This window comes from Helicoverpa armigera, chromosome 2 (assembly GCF_030705265.1).
Source record: "Helicoverpa armigera isolate CAAS_96S chromosome 2, ASM3070526v1, whole genome shotgun sequence".
NCBI lineage: Eukaryota > Metazoa > Arthropoda > Insecta > Lepidoptera > Noctuidae > Helicoverpa > Helicoverpa armigera.
Window position 1 is genome coordinate 13,118,950 of NC_087121.1, and position 20,203 is coordinate 13,139,152.

The 20,203-nt window shown below is 33.4% G+C and overlaps 1 protein-coding gene across 1 annotated transcript in view; it reads right to left on the minus strand.

Moving 5' to 3' along the window:
* Positions 1-20,203, minus strand: part of LOC110378812 (uncharacterized) — a 93,879-nt gene that overhangs the window by 55,593 nt on the left and 18,083 nt on the right. Inside the window, exon 2 of the mRNA XM_021338227.3 lies at positions 11,629-11,821. Within this exon, the coding sequence (XP_021193902.1) occupies positions 11,629-11,701 (73 nt within the window). The 5' untranslated portion in view covers positions 11,702-11,821. The remainder of the gene's footprint in view (positions 1-11,628; positions 11,822-20,203) is intronic.

Below are 20,203 nucleotides of genomic sequence, written 5' to 3' on the forward strand. Positions count from 1 at the left end.
CCAAAATCATTCGCCAAAACCACAAAAAACAAAACTACCCAAAACAACAGAACAAAGAAAACAAACAAAAGCGATTCGAATAAATAATACAAAAATCGAATAACAAATCATTTTTCCACTTCAACAAATTCAAAATGTATATCTGCAATAAACCGTTGGTATTTTTTTACTCTACCCGTTCGGATTACGTGGCAACCAAGTGGTATTTATTGCCTACTTACACCGCAGTGGCAGGAAGGAACGATTGAAACAAACGATTGCTAACACGCTACACGTCATCCATCGCGTTCTCTTGTTTTAAATCCTTTGGATTTCTATAAATCTTGCGGATATGTGATTTTTATTTTATCTGATTAACTGCGCTTTCACAGTAGCGAAACTTTTAATCGAATTGTATCGTAAGGGTGAAAATGTATTCAAAACAATTGACAACTGCGGTAAAGAAGATACCTAAACAGCTTTCTTCGGCGCGCAATGTCTTACGCGTAGAAAAAACGAAAGTTTACGCGCGACAAAGTTCGCCAATATAAAAGCTTTATTAGGTAGTGATTAATATCAAAGCAGGACATAATTAGAACATATAAAATGCTCTAAAGATATGTCCATAAATATAGGAAAAATCTATGAATAATAAATGATGATTACTAAATTACAGTACAAAAATGTATCGTCAACTCGTTTCACACTCTCTCACTTATGAAGCTGCACTCACATGCACTTTCCCAAGGGATGAAGGGAGGTATGAGAGTAATAACTTCACCAGGTAATGTATCGGAGGTCGATGAATGATAATCTCATGAGGCAGCCTCGTGGAATACACGACACACGTGTTATATTGGTTTTGGATTACAACGTTGCTTTTAAAAAACATATATCATGTGTGTTATAGCACAATGCCTATTTGCGTTTTACAAAGGCCTTGAAAGTTCAATATTAACAGTCGAATTTTTTACCTACGACTGTGAACATTCTCTCCAATTTAAATTGCGTTCGTCACCTGAAAATACTGAGCTATTGGTTGCTGCGAAAAGGTTTAAAAGGAAATTGAAAAACTGCTAGCTGTTGTATCAACGTTCAGAGCAGTATATGTGTGAATGGTTAACGATTATTGCCGTTTTGGTTAGCTCCGTACTTAGAAAGGCAGTCTAAGCAATTGTCCCGGGTGTTACTTGTACTTCTCAAGCATTAACATGTACCCATACGGTAGTGCAAGTCAAAAAGTTTGACAAGCTGTCTCCCAGGTAAGTGACCAACTTATTAATATACATAATAACAGGTAGAAGAGAAATTATACATTACATGTATTGAGTAGAATTCTCTTTGATTCTACTATACCTAATCGTTACTCATATTTTCTATTTTCAGAAAAGTAGTTGTAGAACTAGCAGAACCCCATCATTTCTTATAGGTATATTCACTTTGTCACAATATAATGTAATTACGCTAATATATAATTTTACCTGTAATATTCGAAGTAACAACAAAATTATAATGCATGTATTACAAGTGGTTTTACAAATTCTGGTTCATAACACGACACTAATGAACACGCAAGAACTAACATGTAGTTAATTATGGTAATTAGACTTGTGGTCTAGAAATATAATTCATGTTTTAAGATCCTAATTATTAGGTTTCGAAAAATAAACTGCTTAAGTAATGTAATTTGAATATAAGCTAAGCAATTAAGTGTAATAAAGACTTCATTTTTATATTATTCGATAAATTGAGCCGCGATTTAATTCAGATAGTGGTTGATAACATCGAGTTTTCTCTTTCAAATAAATATTATTTTTCTTTGAAAGACGCGAAGAGACAGCCAATTGAATTGGTGAAAAGATGGTGAAGTGACATAAATGAAATTCGTGTTAGAGTTCAATAAACGCCCTGATATATCTTGAAAAGCTGAAAAACATCTGGTGACACCCTAAAAATAAAAATATTATACACAAAGTGAAAGCTGTTAACACAAAGCTAATTAAACTCAAATCCTGTCTTTGACAACAAAATTAAAAACTTGTTAAGAAATAAACACTTTTTAACCCTTCAAGGACTCAATTGTTTTTTTATCTGGCACGTAAAAAAAGGGACGATGCTCACGAAACCCTATTATGAGTGACAAGAAGAAAAAAAAACAACTATTAATGGGTGCGTTTGACAAGTTATTTCAGTTTATTTCCGCTACGGAACCCGTTTCGAGCTGTCATCTTCACGACTATTAGTCGGGGCGCTTGTGAAACTGTCAGGCGCGCAAATGAAACTTATTCGTAGGGAATTTCGGCTTGTTTTATAAAGTAATTATTTTAATCCATTCCGTGGATTTTCTGACGTATAATCGATAATTGGTTTTGTTGGGAATTACTTATTAATTTTCTGCCGATTTTTTTTTTATTGTTTTTGGAAATGCATTATATTTATGTCAGATTTTGAGGAAGGATTTCAAAGTTAATAAAATGTCAAATTATTTAATGATACTTTTGAAATAACGTTAACTTCATATTTCAATATATTTTGCCGACCGCTTAGAGAAAGGTTATGTTCCCTAAAAAATGAGCAACAAAAAATGTTTGCCCATCCATTGTTATGTAAACTTAGTTTAATATTTTGTTATGATCCCTGTTTACGTCCTTTCGATCAATCATCTTGGGACCCCATGTCAGCACTACATCTGAAAAGATATACTATGCCAGACCGTAATCTCGACTTTATCTTTGTTAACAACAGTTTGTACAGGACTTTTAACACATGAAAGAATATCAAAAATGTTGATAAGAGCCAAGTTCTTGTAAACAAGACAGAAATTGTTTACAAGAACTGCTTGTATTGTTTCTAAGTGTGCTTTAGAATCGGTGTCGCTCCTATTCATTTCTCTCGAATTACCTACGCATATAGTTGCTACCTAATTGCTACCTTTGAAAAAAAAATCTTCTGATAAAGGCGATAGCGATTCTAAGCATCTCGAGGGAAAATAGAAGAAGTGACAGCGATTCTGATGCACACGTTTACTTTATAAGTAGCAGCAAATAACATAAGAATATAAGTTAGCTTATTTTATTTGACTATGTCAAAAACAAAAGGCAACCTAGACTACAATATGACCACATTCCGAAAACAGGAGGTCTACTATCGAACATGTTTTCGAAACCATTCGAGTTCGACCAACAACGTTTTTCATTTCACAAAACGGCAGAACGAAACGGTACCTATATAAAGTTTAAATCGAAAGCGCGTTTCATTTGGAACTTGTACGAAGCTGCCGTATTTTAAACCTCTCCTATTTTGTGGGAAACTGCATGCATTCACCGAATTAATTATGCATTTACGTTATTTATTGGCTGGCCTTTGTTTTACATAATAGTGAATTATTTGACAGCTATTCTGCTTTAGTTGGTCTAGCTTGTATATTCATTAGTAGTTGTAAAACATATGTACTATAAAGTGCGTCCTACAAAATTTCATATATTATTCAACAAAACTTTTGTCTAGTTCTCTGACATTCATATATCTGAAAAAAAAAAACAGCCGAGTCTAAACTTTACTTAATCTATGGCAACACAAATTCCCTTAAATAATAAAACAAAAACGTCTAAACTGGAATGCACATTAATTGGCCGCTTTCGTGCTGGCTAACAAACGACCATGATTCTTGTTCTACAAAACAATTGCAGAGCTCATTAGCAACAGTGATGGCCAGAAATTCGACTGGCACTGCAAAATCAGCAACAATTCAAAATTATTATGTCAATTCAATTCCATGTTATTCTGAATTTTGAACTCAGTTTGGCATTTTACAGCAAGCCAGGGTTTTCGATTTTACTATTTTGTTTATTTTATGATATCGTCGAAATTTTCGTAATTTCATTTTTAAATGATTACGTACATAATACATCATTTAATTGGGCATCAATTAGTTTATTGCATCTCCAAGGTAAGTCATTCGCCAATCATATTACAGCTAAAGCACTTTAATCATTCCATCAATCCATCAACCATCAATTCATTTCCATTCCAAAATTCAAATAAACCCTAAAAAGAAGAAAAGAAAATCTAGAAAATGGAACCTTCATAAAGACGTCTTAAATCACAGCAGTCTTAAAACAATTGCTTCATACCCACTGTAAACGTTCGGCCATTTATTTTTTATCATATACGTACGTACGTACCTACAAAGAGAGCATAAAGGCTGGCTATAAAATATAAATAATGGCTGGTATGATAGTCCTGTCGACTTCACCGCGGGAAAACTCGAACACCGTATAGTGTTGTCTTTTTTCCCAGTACAACTAGATTATACTGCGAGTATCGTACTCGTAAAATGTGACGTCATGAACGCAGACATGTTTTTGTGGAATATTATTAATGTTGGTCATACGTGACATTTAGTGAACGTATGTGTATATAGTTTCATTATTAATGATGGTGGAAACTTTTAAGATATTGTTTTAGTAAGTATGGCAACACTATTGGTTACTGTAGTGTGGTTGCAAAAAGTTGGATCTAGTTGTCAGAAGCACAAGATAACTTCTTCTTTAAATGTTAAGTAAATACATAGTTATTAAAACGAATAGTAGGTAGTTAAAAAGAAATAAATATAATAGTGGTTGTCTACAAGAGTTACACATACATCTACCAAACAAGATTATCCTAAGGTCGTCGCAAAAGGGTCCTGACCCCAAAACATGTCACTTTTCTTAATGTAGTCATCTTACAAACTCTCGCATTGGAGGCAAACAAATATGTATTTTTAACTATATGTTAAAAAATAATAGTGTTTAAAAAAAAAATCTTCTAAGATTTTCAAACGGAAAAACACGGAACAAGCTCCCGTCACACACACGAGCAACTAAGAAAGGTGACAAATGCATTACAAACAACGGGGGAGAAAGTTGAAAACTTAACCGGAGCAGATAAATAAATAAGATGGTATTGACACGGTCAGGTTTCCTTCTTCTTGCTTTACTTGTATTTAGTTTTGTACTGAGATTACTTTTGCACGTAAAGAGATAAAAAGCTTCTAAAAAATTGAATTTGAGATTTATGTTAACAGTCTCTATATTATCTAAATTTGTACAGCACTTTTCGTGGTGATGCTTAACAAAATCTACCGTAATTAGCTCAAGATGAAGTTGAGTTTCCAACAGTCAAAAATGTTATTACAATTTCTAAATTGAAAAATTTACTAAGTGTAATGAGAATTTTAGATGAACGTCGTAATTCCAGATTAGCCTGCCAATCTGCCAATGCTTAAAATATTTAAAGTTCCTCTTCCATTTTTTTATTCAAATGGTTAAGATATCTAATCTAGTAATATAATTTTTATTAAATTTCACTACCATAGGCTATGAATAGGTTCTATAGGACTGTTCTTTGATAGAACATTTCAGCTTGGCACCTGATACTACATAAAATTACAAATTAATGTCTTCTACTGATAATAATTTGTATAAAAAATACGTATGTACGTAAGTAAAATATTTCAGTCATAATCTATTCATTTATTTTAGATCATAATCTGAGCAGTACTTCAAGAACAATAGAAAAAGAACCATCCATAATGAGTATAATTAACTCAAAAATAATTAATTTTCTCATATCTCAATTTCGAAGCCATCCACATCATTTATTACATATACCTTCCATTTGGCAATTAGGCAGTTCGTTCCAAATCAAAACAAACTCAGCTTTTCCATAATGAAATTATATTTAGAAAATTAATTAACTTTCTGGAAGGTAAAATTAATATCTGTTGCACGCAATATATTTTGCGAAGCCTATTAAATATCGCACTGTTTAGCGTCGGACCCAATCAGTTTCTAAATTTATAGTCATCATTGCTTTTAATTAGGTTCGGCACGAATTTGAATACGGAAAATTATGATTCGAATTTCTCGCTCTAATTTCATTTTAGTATGTGTGTTTGTGATTATAGATTTCCTTGATGATGAACTGTTCAAAATTAATGTTATTTGAGAACAGAATAATGATTTTGAACTGTTAAGGATGTATACAGTGATAAATGATTTGAACTCAAAGAGCTTTAAATATTTTTGTCTTTCATGCATCATGTTTCGTGGGATCCGCGATCAATAGATGTCTAACAGATATTTTAGCAAGAAATAATATAAAATTAACTATCCTTAAATACCTTAATTTATAATAATTATGTACGTGAGTTTTATGCACTTGATGCTGTATGATTTTATTACAACAGACATGAACTTCAACCACGCTTAAGTTAAATGTTCTAACTTAGTCAAGTTAGGTGTCATAACCACTTAGCTATTTCTAGTCTTAATGAATATTAATTATGCACAGATGAATATAACATACCTATGCTACTGAATATTGCGAGTAGGTTTCTAGAAGATATTAATAGCACCCATCTGTAGCTAATCTATTTATAAAATCATTATCAGGCATAGCACCTTATAATTAAACGCCTCTGCGAATTAGTTCATTTAAATTAGCAATACAGAGTACATATATCGATTCTGTTATAGTTAGCTACAAAATGTTTTGTCACTTTCGGGCAGTGCACACCAGCGGATTTAGCGGATGTAGTATAAGAAATTGTTTTTTTTTTTTCAGTAGGTACGTGGCCATTTTTTATTTTTTATTAGGTAGTATTTTTTTATAATTGTCATGTACTGTTAGTAAGTTAGTTTCGTTAGTAAGTTAATATAGTAGTTGAAACTAAAACTGGAAAAAATACTTATTTCTATTATTTACAATTTCACTCTCTTTTCATGAATATTTTTCGTAATCTCTTCTTTGTTTTCTCCACATTTTCCCCCAAATATAAGTTCATACAATAAATCTTTGTACTCCAAAAAGGTATTAAGTATGTACAACATTATGTGAGCGCGATACAAATGATATTGACAAATCTCATTGATGTATTGTGTAGACGTGACATAACGCGAACAAGCTTGTTCTACCCTCGTATCTTGTGCATGGACGATCACAAGTATTTTATTCATTACTATGTGAGATTATTCTGAAATGGAGGCTAAATAAAGTCTTTGTGTAAGAGAGTATTAAAAGGATTTTTGTGTATTTTGTCGTCTCGAGTCATTTTGGGTTAGTTTTGAACCGACTTCCCAAACAGAAAGATGAACTGTGACCGTACACCAGTTAAAGCCCTAAACTTATTGATCCATAGAAATAGTGCAAAATCATAATTTAAGTACCTATTTCAGATCGAATGAGAAAAAAAGATAAAAAAATAATTTCCAGTAGAGAAAAACCATATTGAAATAAAGTAACAATATTTCCCTGACGTCAACTAAAGTAGCATCATGACGTATTTTGTTCTATAAAAAGCCTCCAATCTATTTATACCACCAAACATGTCACTAAAGCAAAATATTCATACGAACGACCTTCTATCAAGCGCGTCTTACGGAACCAATTCATATTTGCACTACCATACACCATTCACCACGGCACTCGGTTTCCAAAGGTACTGAAGTGGGATTATCTTATCTATGTCACGAACAAGATTTCCACGGACCTCGGCATTTTGACACTTAGCTTCCAATCTCCGAGAAACACATGAGTAGGGCTAATACTTTTGTCACGTGATTATCTTGTACACAATAAAAGGCTTTAATGTCTACTTCAGTATTCTGACAGGCGTTATCCATGTTTAATAACGTACTACTTAAAAGGGGCTGAGGATGTAAAACGTAATTTTCTGCAACCTTTAAATTTTAATCGGACGTGGAACGCTTCAACTTTTAGTAGGAGCAAGAATTTATAATATTCTCTGAGTAGGATGAAAGGGTTCAGCTTTTATTGTTTAGCTTTTGATTGAAATTGCTCCCTTACATTAGACTAGCTTTTGTGTATGGCGTCGCTCACATTCTCAACCTCCTTTGGCTCATCATTTTGTGACATAAAAACCGGTCACGTGGAAATCAAATGAACTGAGTGTTCCGTGCTCTCTTTTAGATAAACTTCATCTTAATATTTCTAATATTATAAAGAGATTATCTATTCTTTTGAGTTGTCATAGTAGTATCAGAACTGGACTAATCCTTGTATCGATCCACTAGTAGGAAACTATATTTTGCTGTGGGCTATATGATATGTGTAAAATACGTATAACACTATAGGTAGGCAGCAACTAGTTTTATACAGAGCCTCGTAATGTATACCTTTTACACAAACAACCGAAATAGAAAATTATTTATTACATGTTAACAGGAATCATAGTATTGTGTAGCCTACTTATTGGAAAAGTTTTGAATGAAACGTTACATATTATAGTACCTACCTACACAGTATATTTCCATGAATATTCAATTTGAAGTTCATATATCAGTTTTAGATGAAACTTCAACGCACTGTTTGGAACAGTTCAAACGAATATCAGCATACAATCCTAAAGGTCAGGTATTCACTAAAACAGAAATTCTGTAGAACTACCGTGAATATTCCTTTACAAATAAACCAGGTCTGTTTTCCAAGTACCTACATACATCGTTATTCCGAAGCTAGCCATTAACTTTACGTAATAAGTGAATAAGCTATCACTGCATCTAAAATCCTGCAAAGCGATTTCAATGAACATTTTGGCTGACCCACAAATTTAACTTATGACCTCCTTGATAGCGGCTGCAATGCAAATGGTTATTGGGGCAGTTCAGGCCGAAAATATAGGCATAGATTTTGCTTCGAAAACATTATTGAATTGCTGTGGTTGTGTTTGGGTGGTTACTATTTTGATTCTAGCTAATTTTACTTGCAGAATCATCAGCTTAGTCTAGGTACTTATGTCTCTACAAATATTGTAAAGAGAATCTGAATCTAGTTAACCAATTTTAAAAATACTTTTACGAATAGTTGTTACAAATAGGAATGTTATAGGTTATAGTTTATCCTAGTATGGGACACAGCCCCATCGGGTGAAACCACACATAGCAGTAATAGTCCACCGTGACTTAACCTTCACAATATATTTAACACTAGCCTTTTTCCCGCGGTTTCACCCGCGTCCCGTGAGAACTACTGCACGCAATGGGATAAAATATAGCCTATGTTACTCGCAGATAATATAGCTTTCTAATGGTGAAAGAATATTTAAAATCGGTCCAGTAGTTTTTGAGTTTATCCATTACAACCAAACAAACAAACAAACAAAGTTTTCTTCTTTATAATATTAGTATAGAAAAAGCAATACTAAAAAATTATTCAAAAAGACTTTTTGATCCTAAAAATACGCATATAATATTAAAGACATGCCTTAGGCATAAGTTTACCTTTTTGACCAAAAACCTAAGTGAGAAAAGATAAAAACTAAGTACAAAAAAATATACAAAGCCTTTGATTGAAATTTAAAAAGAGAATATTTTGCAACGTAAAATATATTTTATAATACCAAATGAGTATAAATGTAACACGCAATCTCAACCAAATTATCGAGTTCTAGGAAAAAGGTGTTTAATATGTAAAGTTAATGTACATATGAATACTGTGAATTTTCACGGGAAATTTCATTAAATCCTTCAGAGAAATAAATTTTCCTTTCATTTCAGTATGTTATTTATTTACTCTTTGTGACACCGATACAATATAATACAAATCTTGACTCAACATTGCTTGTAAAATAAAATGAAAAAAAATAAAGATCAAATTAAAACAATAATAGTAAAATAAACCATATGAAAAGAGCTACATCTTTTAACACTTCGTTTTAAGTAGTACAATGACAAATTAAATACGTAGGTACTAAGCTCGTTGGGATGAGGTACAGACCTTATGTAGAAAGTCCGAGATCCAAATCTAAGCTTAATTGTATCATCCGTCCTTTACATAGGTTCTTTCTATGATATATGTATACCTGGAGAACAAAATGACTAGCGGATGTGCCATAACGGAACATCTCCTAAGAAATAAGCGCGCCTGAATCCGGGTGTGTGAGGGACGAGGAACGTTACTTCCTTCGCCCTTATACGCATTCTTTGAACCCTACCATTTTTGTGATACTAAAAATCGTTGATGGATGTCTTAAAGAAACTAAACGCTTCGTTAGTTCACTCGTAACTGAACGTTTTGGTCATGGTCACCGTACCTATTCGACCCAGAAGAAGGCGCCTGACCTTATTATTGGCATGCCAACATTATGGCATCTCCACTCATATTTCGTTACTCCGTGGATATAGACGTAACTATCGGCCGTATTCATCTGGATTTGAAACTGACGGCAAACAATAGAGGCCTAATCCAACCGCATAGAAAATCACGAAGCTCTCTACATTGCAGGCGATTTTTCCAAATATTTTTGTTTTATAATACACGCAGAGCAGTTTCCAGAAATGTTATTTTATGCTCTAGTTTCATCTGCATAGACTTTTTCCAACTATTTTTGGTTGCAGCTGAGTACCAGTATTTTTCAAGAGGTGACTGCCTATCTGACCTCCTCAATCCAGTTACTAAGACAAACCCAATACCCCTAGGTAAGACTGGTTGTCACATTTACTGCCTTCTAAGTACCTGCAACGGCTGCCGAAGATGTTCAAGGGACAGCCGGGACCTACAGTTTATCGTGCCCTTCATGATCTTTGGTCTTTCTGTCCAAGATATACTCCACGACACGACTGTTATTTATAGGTCGATAATATTACAGTTAACTAACGAATTAACATTAAATAAAGAAATACTGTAACGAAGTAATAAAATATTCCTAAACTTAAATCCTCATCAAAAGAGATTAAATAAAAACAGAATCCGTATTATTTGCAAACGTTTTCCTACGGCTTTAAAATTAATTCTCATATAAAACCCTGAAGGTTTTGATCGATCCTAAATCAACATTACAAAAAACTGTTATAGAGAAAAATGTTATTTTAGGCTCCTAAAACAAGATTTCATCATCAATATTCTGCGGCTGTATTTAATTAAATACGTGACAGATGGGTTTATTAAGTAATTAAAACTTTTTTTTCTAAAAAGATCGCCTTTAAAAGCATAGATAAGTGTTTGTTCTCATCAAAGGGTATATTTGCCAACTGAACCTAATGAAAGGATAACGAAATTATTTAATTTAATAAAATCATAATAAAGCTAAATATGTTTTTAAGCATTTTTAATTTAAATTATTCAGTTTAAACATGTTCTAAAATAATATTGTACATAATTTGTAGCTGAAAATTATGAAAAATAATTAAATTTGCAAACGTTTCCAAAGGCTTCATTAATTCAGCTGTAAACTAATATCACGTTCTACTTAAAATGTTAGTTTTATAAATTACGTTGATTTGAAACATATATTGAATATTTTATTAAGAAGTATATAAAGAGAATTCTCAAAAAAGGCAGGGTCTACATTAATGTTGTTATTTTAACGAGAATTAGGAAATTAGGCCATATAAAAACCTCAATTTTGTCGCTTACACTGCTACCTGTTTATCTCATTGTAAATGATTCAAAGCAATGACATAACACTACTTTTTTGCGGAGTCTCCAAATCTCTTCCTGACTATACACCACTGACACTTAAAACGAGTACATTAGTACCTAAATATTTTAATTTAAGACTTTATAAACTACACTGCAAGCTTCATCAAGTTTCACAGTTCACATAAGTTCGTCACACACAGCTTAAGAAAACTTCAAATAACTTACCCAAGTTATCAGCTCGGTACAGGGGGAAAATTGCCACCCACAACACAACCAGAAGACCTGTTCTTCTCGCCATTTTTGTAACACTGTCAGTTTCGTAAACATGAAATGTTAGTAAGTAATTTGGTTTTGAAAGCCATTATTGCACTGTCTTCAGATAACTTCTTTTGAAGTTTCATGCGGAGTTAGGCTGGATCTGTAACAAAGAAAAATTTTTCTTGACTTATATGTTAAAAAGTTAAGAGTAGGTTCGTTTACGTGAACGCCCCAATCTCACGAATTGTTCGATTTGAAAAATATTTCAGTGTTAGATAGCCCACTTGTTGAGGAAGGCTATGGAATAAATAGGTATAGGTTAGTTTGATAAAAGAAAGCGTGGAGCGTTTTGTCCAAAAAGAGTAAAGAACCGATAACATAAACGCTCTAAGCTTTTTTTCATCAAACTAAATGTTCGAATTATTTTGTAATTTTAAAAGCGTGTTTTTTATAGTTTTTATGTTGTACTTTATGTAAAAGTCGTGGTGGCCTAGTGGGCAAAGAACCAACCTCTCGAGTATGAGGGCGCGGGTTCGATTCCAGGTCAGGCAAGTACCAATGCAACTTTTCTAAGTTTGTATGTACTTTCTAAGTATATCTTAGACACTAATGACTGTGTTTCGGATGGCACGTTAAACTGTAGGTCCCGGCTGTCATTGAACATCCTTGGCAGTCGTTACGGGTAGTCAGAAGCCAGTAAGTCTGACACCAGTCTAACCAAGGGGTATCGGGTTGCCCGGGTAACTGGGTTGAGGAGGTCAGATAGGCAGTCGCTTCTTGTAAAGCACTGGTACTCAGCTGAATCCGGTTAGACTGGAAGCCGACCCCAACATAGTTTGGGAAAAAGGCTCGGAGGATGATGATGTTGTACTTTATCTGTAGAAGGCGTAAATAAAAATCTATTAACCTAATCCTATAACACAGAAGGAAATGATTCCCTCAAAATGCAGGTGAAACCGAAAGGAACAGCTTAGCTATATTTTTTTTTACAAGTATTTCTTAACTTGTAAGTGTACATATGATTCACTCTATAAGTATTTATTCGCGCCAAGAAATATCAGATCTATTTTCAGCGGTTTTATACTTAGGTAGCAAATAAGAGCCAACTGAAGTAAGTCTATTTCTGGCTGTTTTATACTTGGGTATGAAATATTTTCTCAAATACAAAAAATAAACGATCTTCAATAATATTCCTAGAACCCTCTCCTAAGTTAGAAAAATACTATGCTGAACCGGTTGAGCTACGGAGATAATCACACACAAATATACATACGTACATAAATAATGGTGAAACTGAGAACCTCCTTTATTCAGTCTACTAAAAACGCAATCAAATGAGAACTGTCTAAAATGTTTTTTTTTTACAAATGAGTAGTCTTAATATCCAGCTTCCACACTCTTTCCACTTTTCTTTACGTTATCTCTCTAAGTAAATCACTCACACTCACACATATACAATATCTAACGCACACACCTACGATACTAAAGCATTGCAGATGCGTTGAACACCCCAAGAGACAAAGCTGAAATGTGTCATGAGCCAGTAATTACGGCGACACACATTCCTCTCTCTAAGCGACAACGGAAGAAGTACGTATGTATAGGTGTTGGTCCCTTGATGAGCTTCTTTATAACGAATGCATTGTATGTATCTTGGATCTTTTAAGTTAAACATAATTAAGACTAAAAGATCGAATATAGAAACGGCCATGGGAGTGGACCGAAATCGCTTGTACAAATTGAGATGCATAGATTGCACTGTGCAGATCTTATTATTTTTCTCCTATTACCTTACTACTACTCTATTCCTACTTCCGTTCTACTAATCTATCTTCTACTGAACGAATTCTCCTCTTTTATCGATATGTGGTAAACCAATTAGTCTACCATTAGTCATTTCAATTGACAGCCATAAATTCACGATCAAAAAATCGAACTTGTAAAACTTAACATTAAAGCTTACCCACTTAATTGTTTAACAGAAAACCCCAAAACACAAAACTGCTTACTGCAACAAAGTCTCAATTAACTATTACTAGGTACATAAAACCTCAATTTATGCGTTAATTGCGCGTAAATTACTACTAGTTTACTTAAAAGCGTCAACACTATGTAAATTAAGTTAACTGTTCTGCAATGATATGTTGGGTCCCGGAATAGAGGAATGGGGCCAAGTTATTCCTCATAAATGCTTAAAGACTGCTCTACCATGTAAATCTCATGTTAATGGGCCACGCAACTACGGTTAATTGTTTTATAAAATTAAGAGCAGTTGCATAAATCTGAGATTCATTAAGTTCTGTGGTTTAAAGTTGTTTTGGTCTTCATAGTAGCTGGTGGTCTGGTTTTCTCACACACAACATTACTATAAATAGTACCTACTCTATTTTATTTAAATGATAATTCTGTTGTGAAAAAAAAATACTATTACATCGATTTTTATATTACCTACGTCTCTTATGGTACAAATATTAATCTGTAATGACTTAAATGTGATGAATTTGTGATGTGAAGAAATAAAATTGGCTTTATACATCTTAAATTGAAACTGCTAAGGTTAACGCTAACCTAGTTTTGCTCTCCAATGAAAGACTCGTTTATTAGTTAAAACTTCGTCCTTTGGTACCATAAAGTAAATAACCACTAGAGAGCGCACTCGCCAATTTCTTCTAAGAACACGACTCACCACTGCGGGCGGGGGAAAGCGGGATAATCCGCGGCTACTATTGGTCAGTTCACGGTCGCTACTAAAGGATCGTACTAATCGTAGCCTTATAGTACGCGCAAAATCACTAACTTTTGGCGAGCGTCGGGGCACTGTATGCGCAGTCAAGTGGTTTTATAGTCTTTGTTTGGTACATACACGAGTCCATATTATGACTGGCTAATTGGAACCACTGCTTGCTAATTCTGCGAGTTACTCTTTGCAGATACTTTCCCCAAGAGATAGTACAGAATAATCTTGTTTTGTAGCATGGTCATAATTTTCACAGAGTTTTTACACATACGGATTTTCCACGTGGTTTTTCAGCAAATAATTGACAACTAGTGGTAAAAATATAACTTTCAAAACCGATTGTTTTTTTTTCCTCTCGGAGTATGTCGAGCATATCCTTGGTTATCGTATTATCGTATCCTCGGTTTTGGAATTTAGGTCAAAAATACACCAGTGTGACAGCTATGTTGTTTATAACCCAGTAATAATTTATCTTCAGAAATATCAAAGTCATTATAACGGTCATTTTTTGCGCAAGGTCTTCCCAAAACTAAATTATTCATTCAAATACTTGCATAACTTTGTGACTCGTTAAGCAAAATAAATCTTTCAGAAAAACATCGTAGCGTTGCCCCCTCGCGGAAAATAAACGCGAATATGATATCAGCAGTTAGTTGGAACAGTAAATCTTACTATTTTCCTTATTCTATCTAATATCAAATAGCCATCAGTCTGGGGAATGAGTTAAAAACAGTTCTATCCGTTTTGAAATAATAGTTTTACACTTTATCTTCTTGGATGTCTCTGTTGAATAATATCTTAATATAATTCCTCTATACGTTTCAGATTCAGTCAACTACGAATATAAATTTTGAAATCTTTATAGGTATAGACGTTTTGTTATTGCTTATATTTTAGAAGTTGGGAAACAGTGCATTGAACTCCGTTAAAAATAGAACAATTTATTACAAATTGAAAAGCCTTCTAAATATAATTTGTTGCCGTCATACTTGTGTACATTTATTTATGCAAATGCTCATTATTCTATCTTTATCCGATAAGAGGTAATTTCCGTGGCGTAATTTCAAATTCAGTTCTTGATCTATATTTAAGGAAAGCAAGAACTCATTACACACTATAACTTCAGTAATCTATCATAATTATCAGAGCTTCCTATTTTGGCACCGTTTCAAATAATACATTATGTATTACTTTAGTTGACAGTAAATCTCGCTTGTTTACACTTCGTTATGTTGTTGAAAAACAAATATAAAGATAGTGTTTTATTTGGGTGATAAAGTAAATTATTTTACTAAACAAAACGGAAGAAGATTTGTTATACTTTTCCAAATAATCAAATACATATATAAGTAAATCAAATGATCACAAAAAAATAACAGATTTGTTGCTATAGTGGACGATAATATGTACACAGTTATTTGAAAATTTTAACGTGCTAACTAATACGGTCCACAAGATACAGCCTGCTGACAGGCGGACAGAAATCTTAGAAATACGGTCCCTTAAAATAAACCAAACCACAGCTACAGTCTACCTAAACCACAATGTCCGTACAATTCTTCGCTAACAAGAAACACAACTCTTGGCAGCTGTAGGCAGGAGCGGAGATTTCCAAGAGATACCGATCACAATACAGTCACTGTTGCACAAATACTCTTGCTGGAAACTAGATAAACGATAGCTAAAACATTGGCAATAAAATGGAGTAAGATTTATGGAAATAAAGGTTACATTTGAGGAGTTAAGACTGAACTTCTTTAAATCCTTCCAGGGAGAAATAAAGTGAACTGTTGTGCATAGATCATAACTTTTAAGTTCGAATAGAGAAGCAGTTTAAACTTAAGAAAAATGCCATAAAATACAAGCAAATAATATCTAAAAATACAGTTTTTTTTTTTTTTATTTTAGCTAACTTCTACGTGAAATATAGACAAACAATGCCATAATTAAAATTCCTTTAAGTTTTAGTGTCGTTGAATCCAAAAATGTACAACCCCTTTGATGGATAACCATAATAATTCGAACCGTCTTCTAAGGTAAAATTTCTCAGGTAGCATTATGCAATATAAGCAAGCAATACTATTTTCCACGAAATACAATTTCCTAGCAAAATTCAAAACAAACTTTGCGGAATACCTTACATGATCCCAATTTTGTATTTGTATGTGTGTATCTATATATGTGTATCTGTATGTTGTATCTGTATGTGTGTACCTGTATGTTGTATCTGGTTTACTTCGAGAACAAAAGAGGACATTTCTACAGAGTATTAAAAGAACAATTCGGTTTCAGGCAGTTAACTTCACAGATGTTTTCAGAAAGTTGTAGTCTTTAATGGACCTGGCCTAGTTTAAACAGACCTGGAATTCTTTTATGGTAATTTTATTCTGTCTGTTAGTAGTTTCGTTTGTTACGTGAATATTTTGGTGCTCGGCTCAAGTTTACCTCCTTTTACTTACAACTAGCCGTTTTTCCATGGTTTTACTCGTCCCGTGGGAGCTACTGCCCGTACCGGGATAAAATATAGCCTTTGTCATTCAGGAAGAGTGTAGCTTCTGAACAGTGCAAGAAATTTTCTAGTAGGTTCAGCAGTTTCGAAGTCTTTTGGGTACAAATAAACAAAAAAATCTTTCCTATTTATTATATCAGTATATATGTATGTGTATAAGTAATTAGTCATACATGACCTGTTTCACCGGCTAACGCTTTCAGCTCATTTTGAAACTATACAACACTAATTTGAGTAGCATGTTTATTTAGAGTTCAACAAATCAATTTCCCTGAAACTATTCCAAGTTAATAAAGCACAAATTATACTCAGAAATATACTTACTGCACTAAAATATATACTTAAATAGATGGAACGGTGATTTGATTCGGTTTGTAAAATGAAAATCAATTTATTACGAAACAAAAAACAATCAAAATTATATTTTCACTACAAAAACACACTCTTATATTTTCATGTTTATATACTTATTATATTTTAGCAATTTCGATATATTCTCATTGTGATAAGATTTGATAAATTAATCACGATAAGAATATTTTTTCGGTTTACATTAGGTATCTTAAAAAAATTTAGTCTTATGTAGGTATCTCACTAAGAGTAATTCTGAACTACCTCAAATAATTATGTACCTACATGGTTCTAAAGGTCCCAGGTAGGTACCCCGTATTCTCAATTAATGATATACATATTGAATTACTCCCCACTCGTCCTCATTTGAGTTTCCAAAGTGCTTCGGTACTCTTCGTTATTTATGCACCCTCATCCTTAAAGTATTTAATCCCATGAAAATAAAACTGCTACACGTTAAATTAGTACTGTAAATGTGGGGTACATTTTTAATTTTATCTGCTGAAGTTAGAGGAAATACATTTTAAATATGGCCTGTAAGGGATTACAGATCAACGTTTGCTTGTACGCAAATCCAATCACAATTTTTTTGCTGATCGGTAGAGGTGGTTAAAAAGGCTCGGAGGAAGAAGGTAGAGGTGGTTGAGTTATTTTACCATTAAAAAATAGTAATAACTTAATTCTACTACAAATACAGACATTCATACCTAAAGGTCAAACTAAGAGTCTCCTTTTTTTGGAGTCGATTACAAAACTGATGTATTTCTCGAAACTAAACAAAGCAATACTCCTGTTATCTTTTAATAGCAGAGATTACTAAAGCTCAATTTCCAAGAAAACAAAATCTGTGCATAACTATTCATTTTAATATAAAATACTTATTCAGACTGGCACTAAGCCTGCTTTTCTTTGAAGAGAAGTACCCAGGTATTACTGAAACAGCAGTCCAAAGCATTTTGAGAAAATTATTAACGTTATGACAAGCTCTTTAGTAACAAGCAATCATGAAAGGTTGTATTTTCTTTATTTTCCAGGTCTTTGAACAGTCTATTACTTGTTAATTAGCTTAACAAAAATAAGACGTAGATTTAGCGTTTGCTAATATTAAATGCTGATAAAACGTATATACCTAAGTAGCAGACAGGGCAATGACCTTACTCTTAAAAACTTCGGTCATTCGACTCGATATTTTACTTCTTACAATATAAGTAAGCATAGTAAGTCTTTACCCTAGCCTTTACTTAACTATGTTGGAGTCGGGTTCCAGTCCAATCGAATGCAGCTTAGTGCCAGTGTTTTACAAAGAGCAACTGCTTATCTGACCTCTTCACTCCACTCAACTCGCCATGACAAAATGATCATCCACGGACCGACCGCACCAAGCGTTGCTTAACCTTATGATCGATCTATAGAAGCATGGTAACCGGTGTATTAATTCTAAATAGAAACTCAAGTAATCTTACCACACGCATTCAACAATACATAATCTCATAATAAACAGTATTTTCTAATTGATAAGACACTTACTATGCCGAACACGTTTTCTCTAACCACTGTACACGCTCCCTTCTACTTAAACAGGGAATCAACTTTAGAGAACAGACTGCAGACTAAATAGTTGGCCGACAGTTGACGCACGATGGTCAGTATTAAAAAAAAATTAAAGTCATGATTCCAATCGAATCCCAAAGTTTCAGTCGGTCTGTTTGTAACTAGCCGTTTTCACGCGGTTTCACTATTTCTTCACGCTATTGTACTTGCAGATAATGTGGCTTTCTAATGGTAAAATATTTTTTTTAATCGGTCTAGTAGTCTTTGAGTTTATCTATTACAAACAAACAAAAATGTTTTTTTCCTCTTTGCAATATTACACTAGAGATGTGCGTACGAGACGTGCGATTCATCTTCATACTGATTCATGAGCCCAAACCAAATATCGGCCTACTAGAAGTTTGCAGTGTGTAAGTAGGCTAAATATAAACAAAAGAGAAGAGAGGATTTCACCCTTAATTCGTGGATATTTAATAGACTGTGATATTAGAATGTGTGGGAGAATGTGTAGGGCGAACAATTTATGTATGTACAAAGGTTTATTATGCGTGAAAAGTGTATGAATATTTTTTTCTCGTTGTAATAAGAGTTTACAATGTTTTTTTAAGTGTTCCTTGTTGTTGGGAAACGGTTTGGGAATCGGACTGCTGATTATTTTCAATTTCAACTGTTACAAATTACAAAAAAAACACACACACACAAAAGACTTTGAAACAAAAAAATTTTTCATTCACAATAATTGCTATAGTTTCATAAATAATATATTATCTCAAAAAAAAAAACTTTAAAACCCTACGTATAGAAACGACGAAAATAATATATCTTCTCATTTCCATCACTAACACTGTGAAGCCACTCTGGTAGTTCCAACAGTCAACTTATAAAGACAACCAACCAAGTTTATTCCCGCTCTCATTTTATTTACAGCTAAAAAATGACTATGTTGACATAAACAAATAGTCCTAAAAAGAGTCCCCTCTAATCTCCACGTATATAAACAAAAAAAAAACAAAAGCGAGGGGGACCTTAAATTAAACTCCCAATTCCTTGACATATAAAAAGTCATTCATTGTGACCAACGTTAAACCATTTCGTTCGTATAAAATTCAGTCGCGGCTCCTACGATTGCCTTCATTTATTTCGATGAGTTTTATAGGAGAAGTGTGTTTCGTAAACATCCCGGGTTCCGTACGTATAAGGTGTATTTTTGGCTGTTTATTTTACTCAGAGTTGTTTTTTTGTGGCATGAAGTTGGTTGAATTCAGGGGCACTAAAGTTAATGAGTTGGTTTCGGTGAAATTCTTCGGTTAATCGTCTTTTAATATAATAATGTTTTACTTGTATAGGTATTAATGTAAAACGATCTTTGGATGAGGCGACGTTGCCAATTAAAG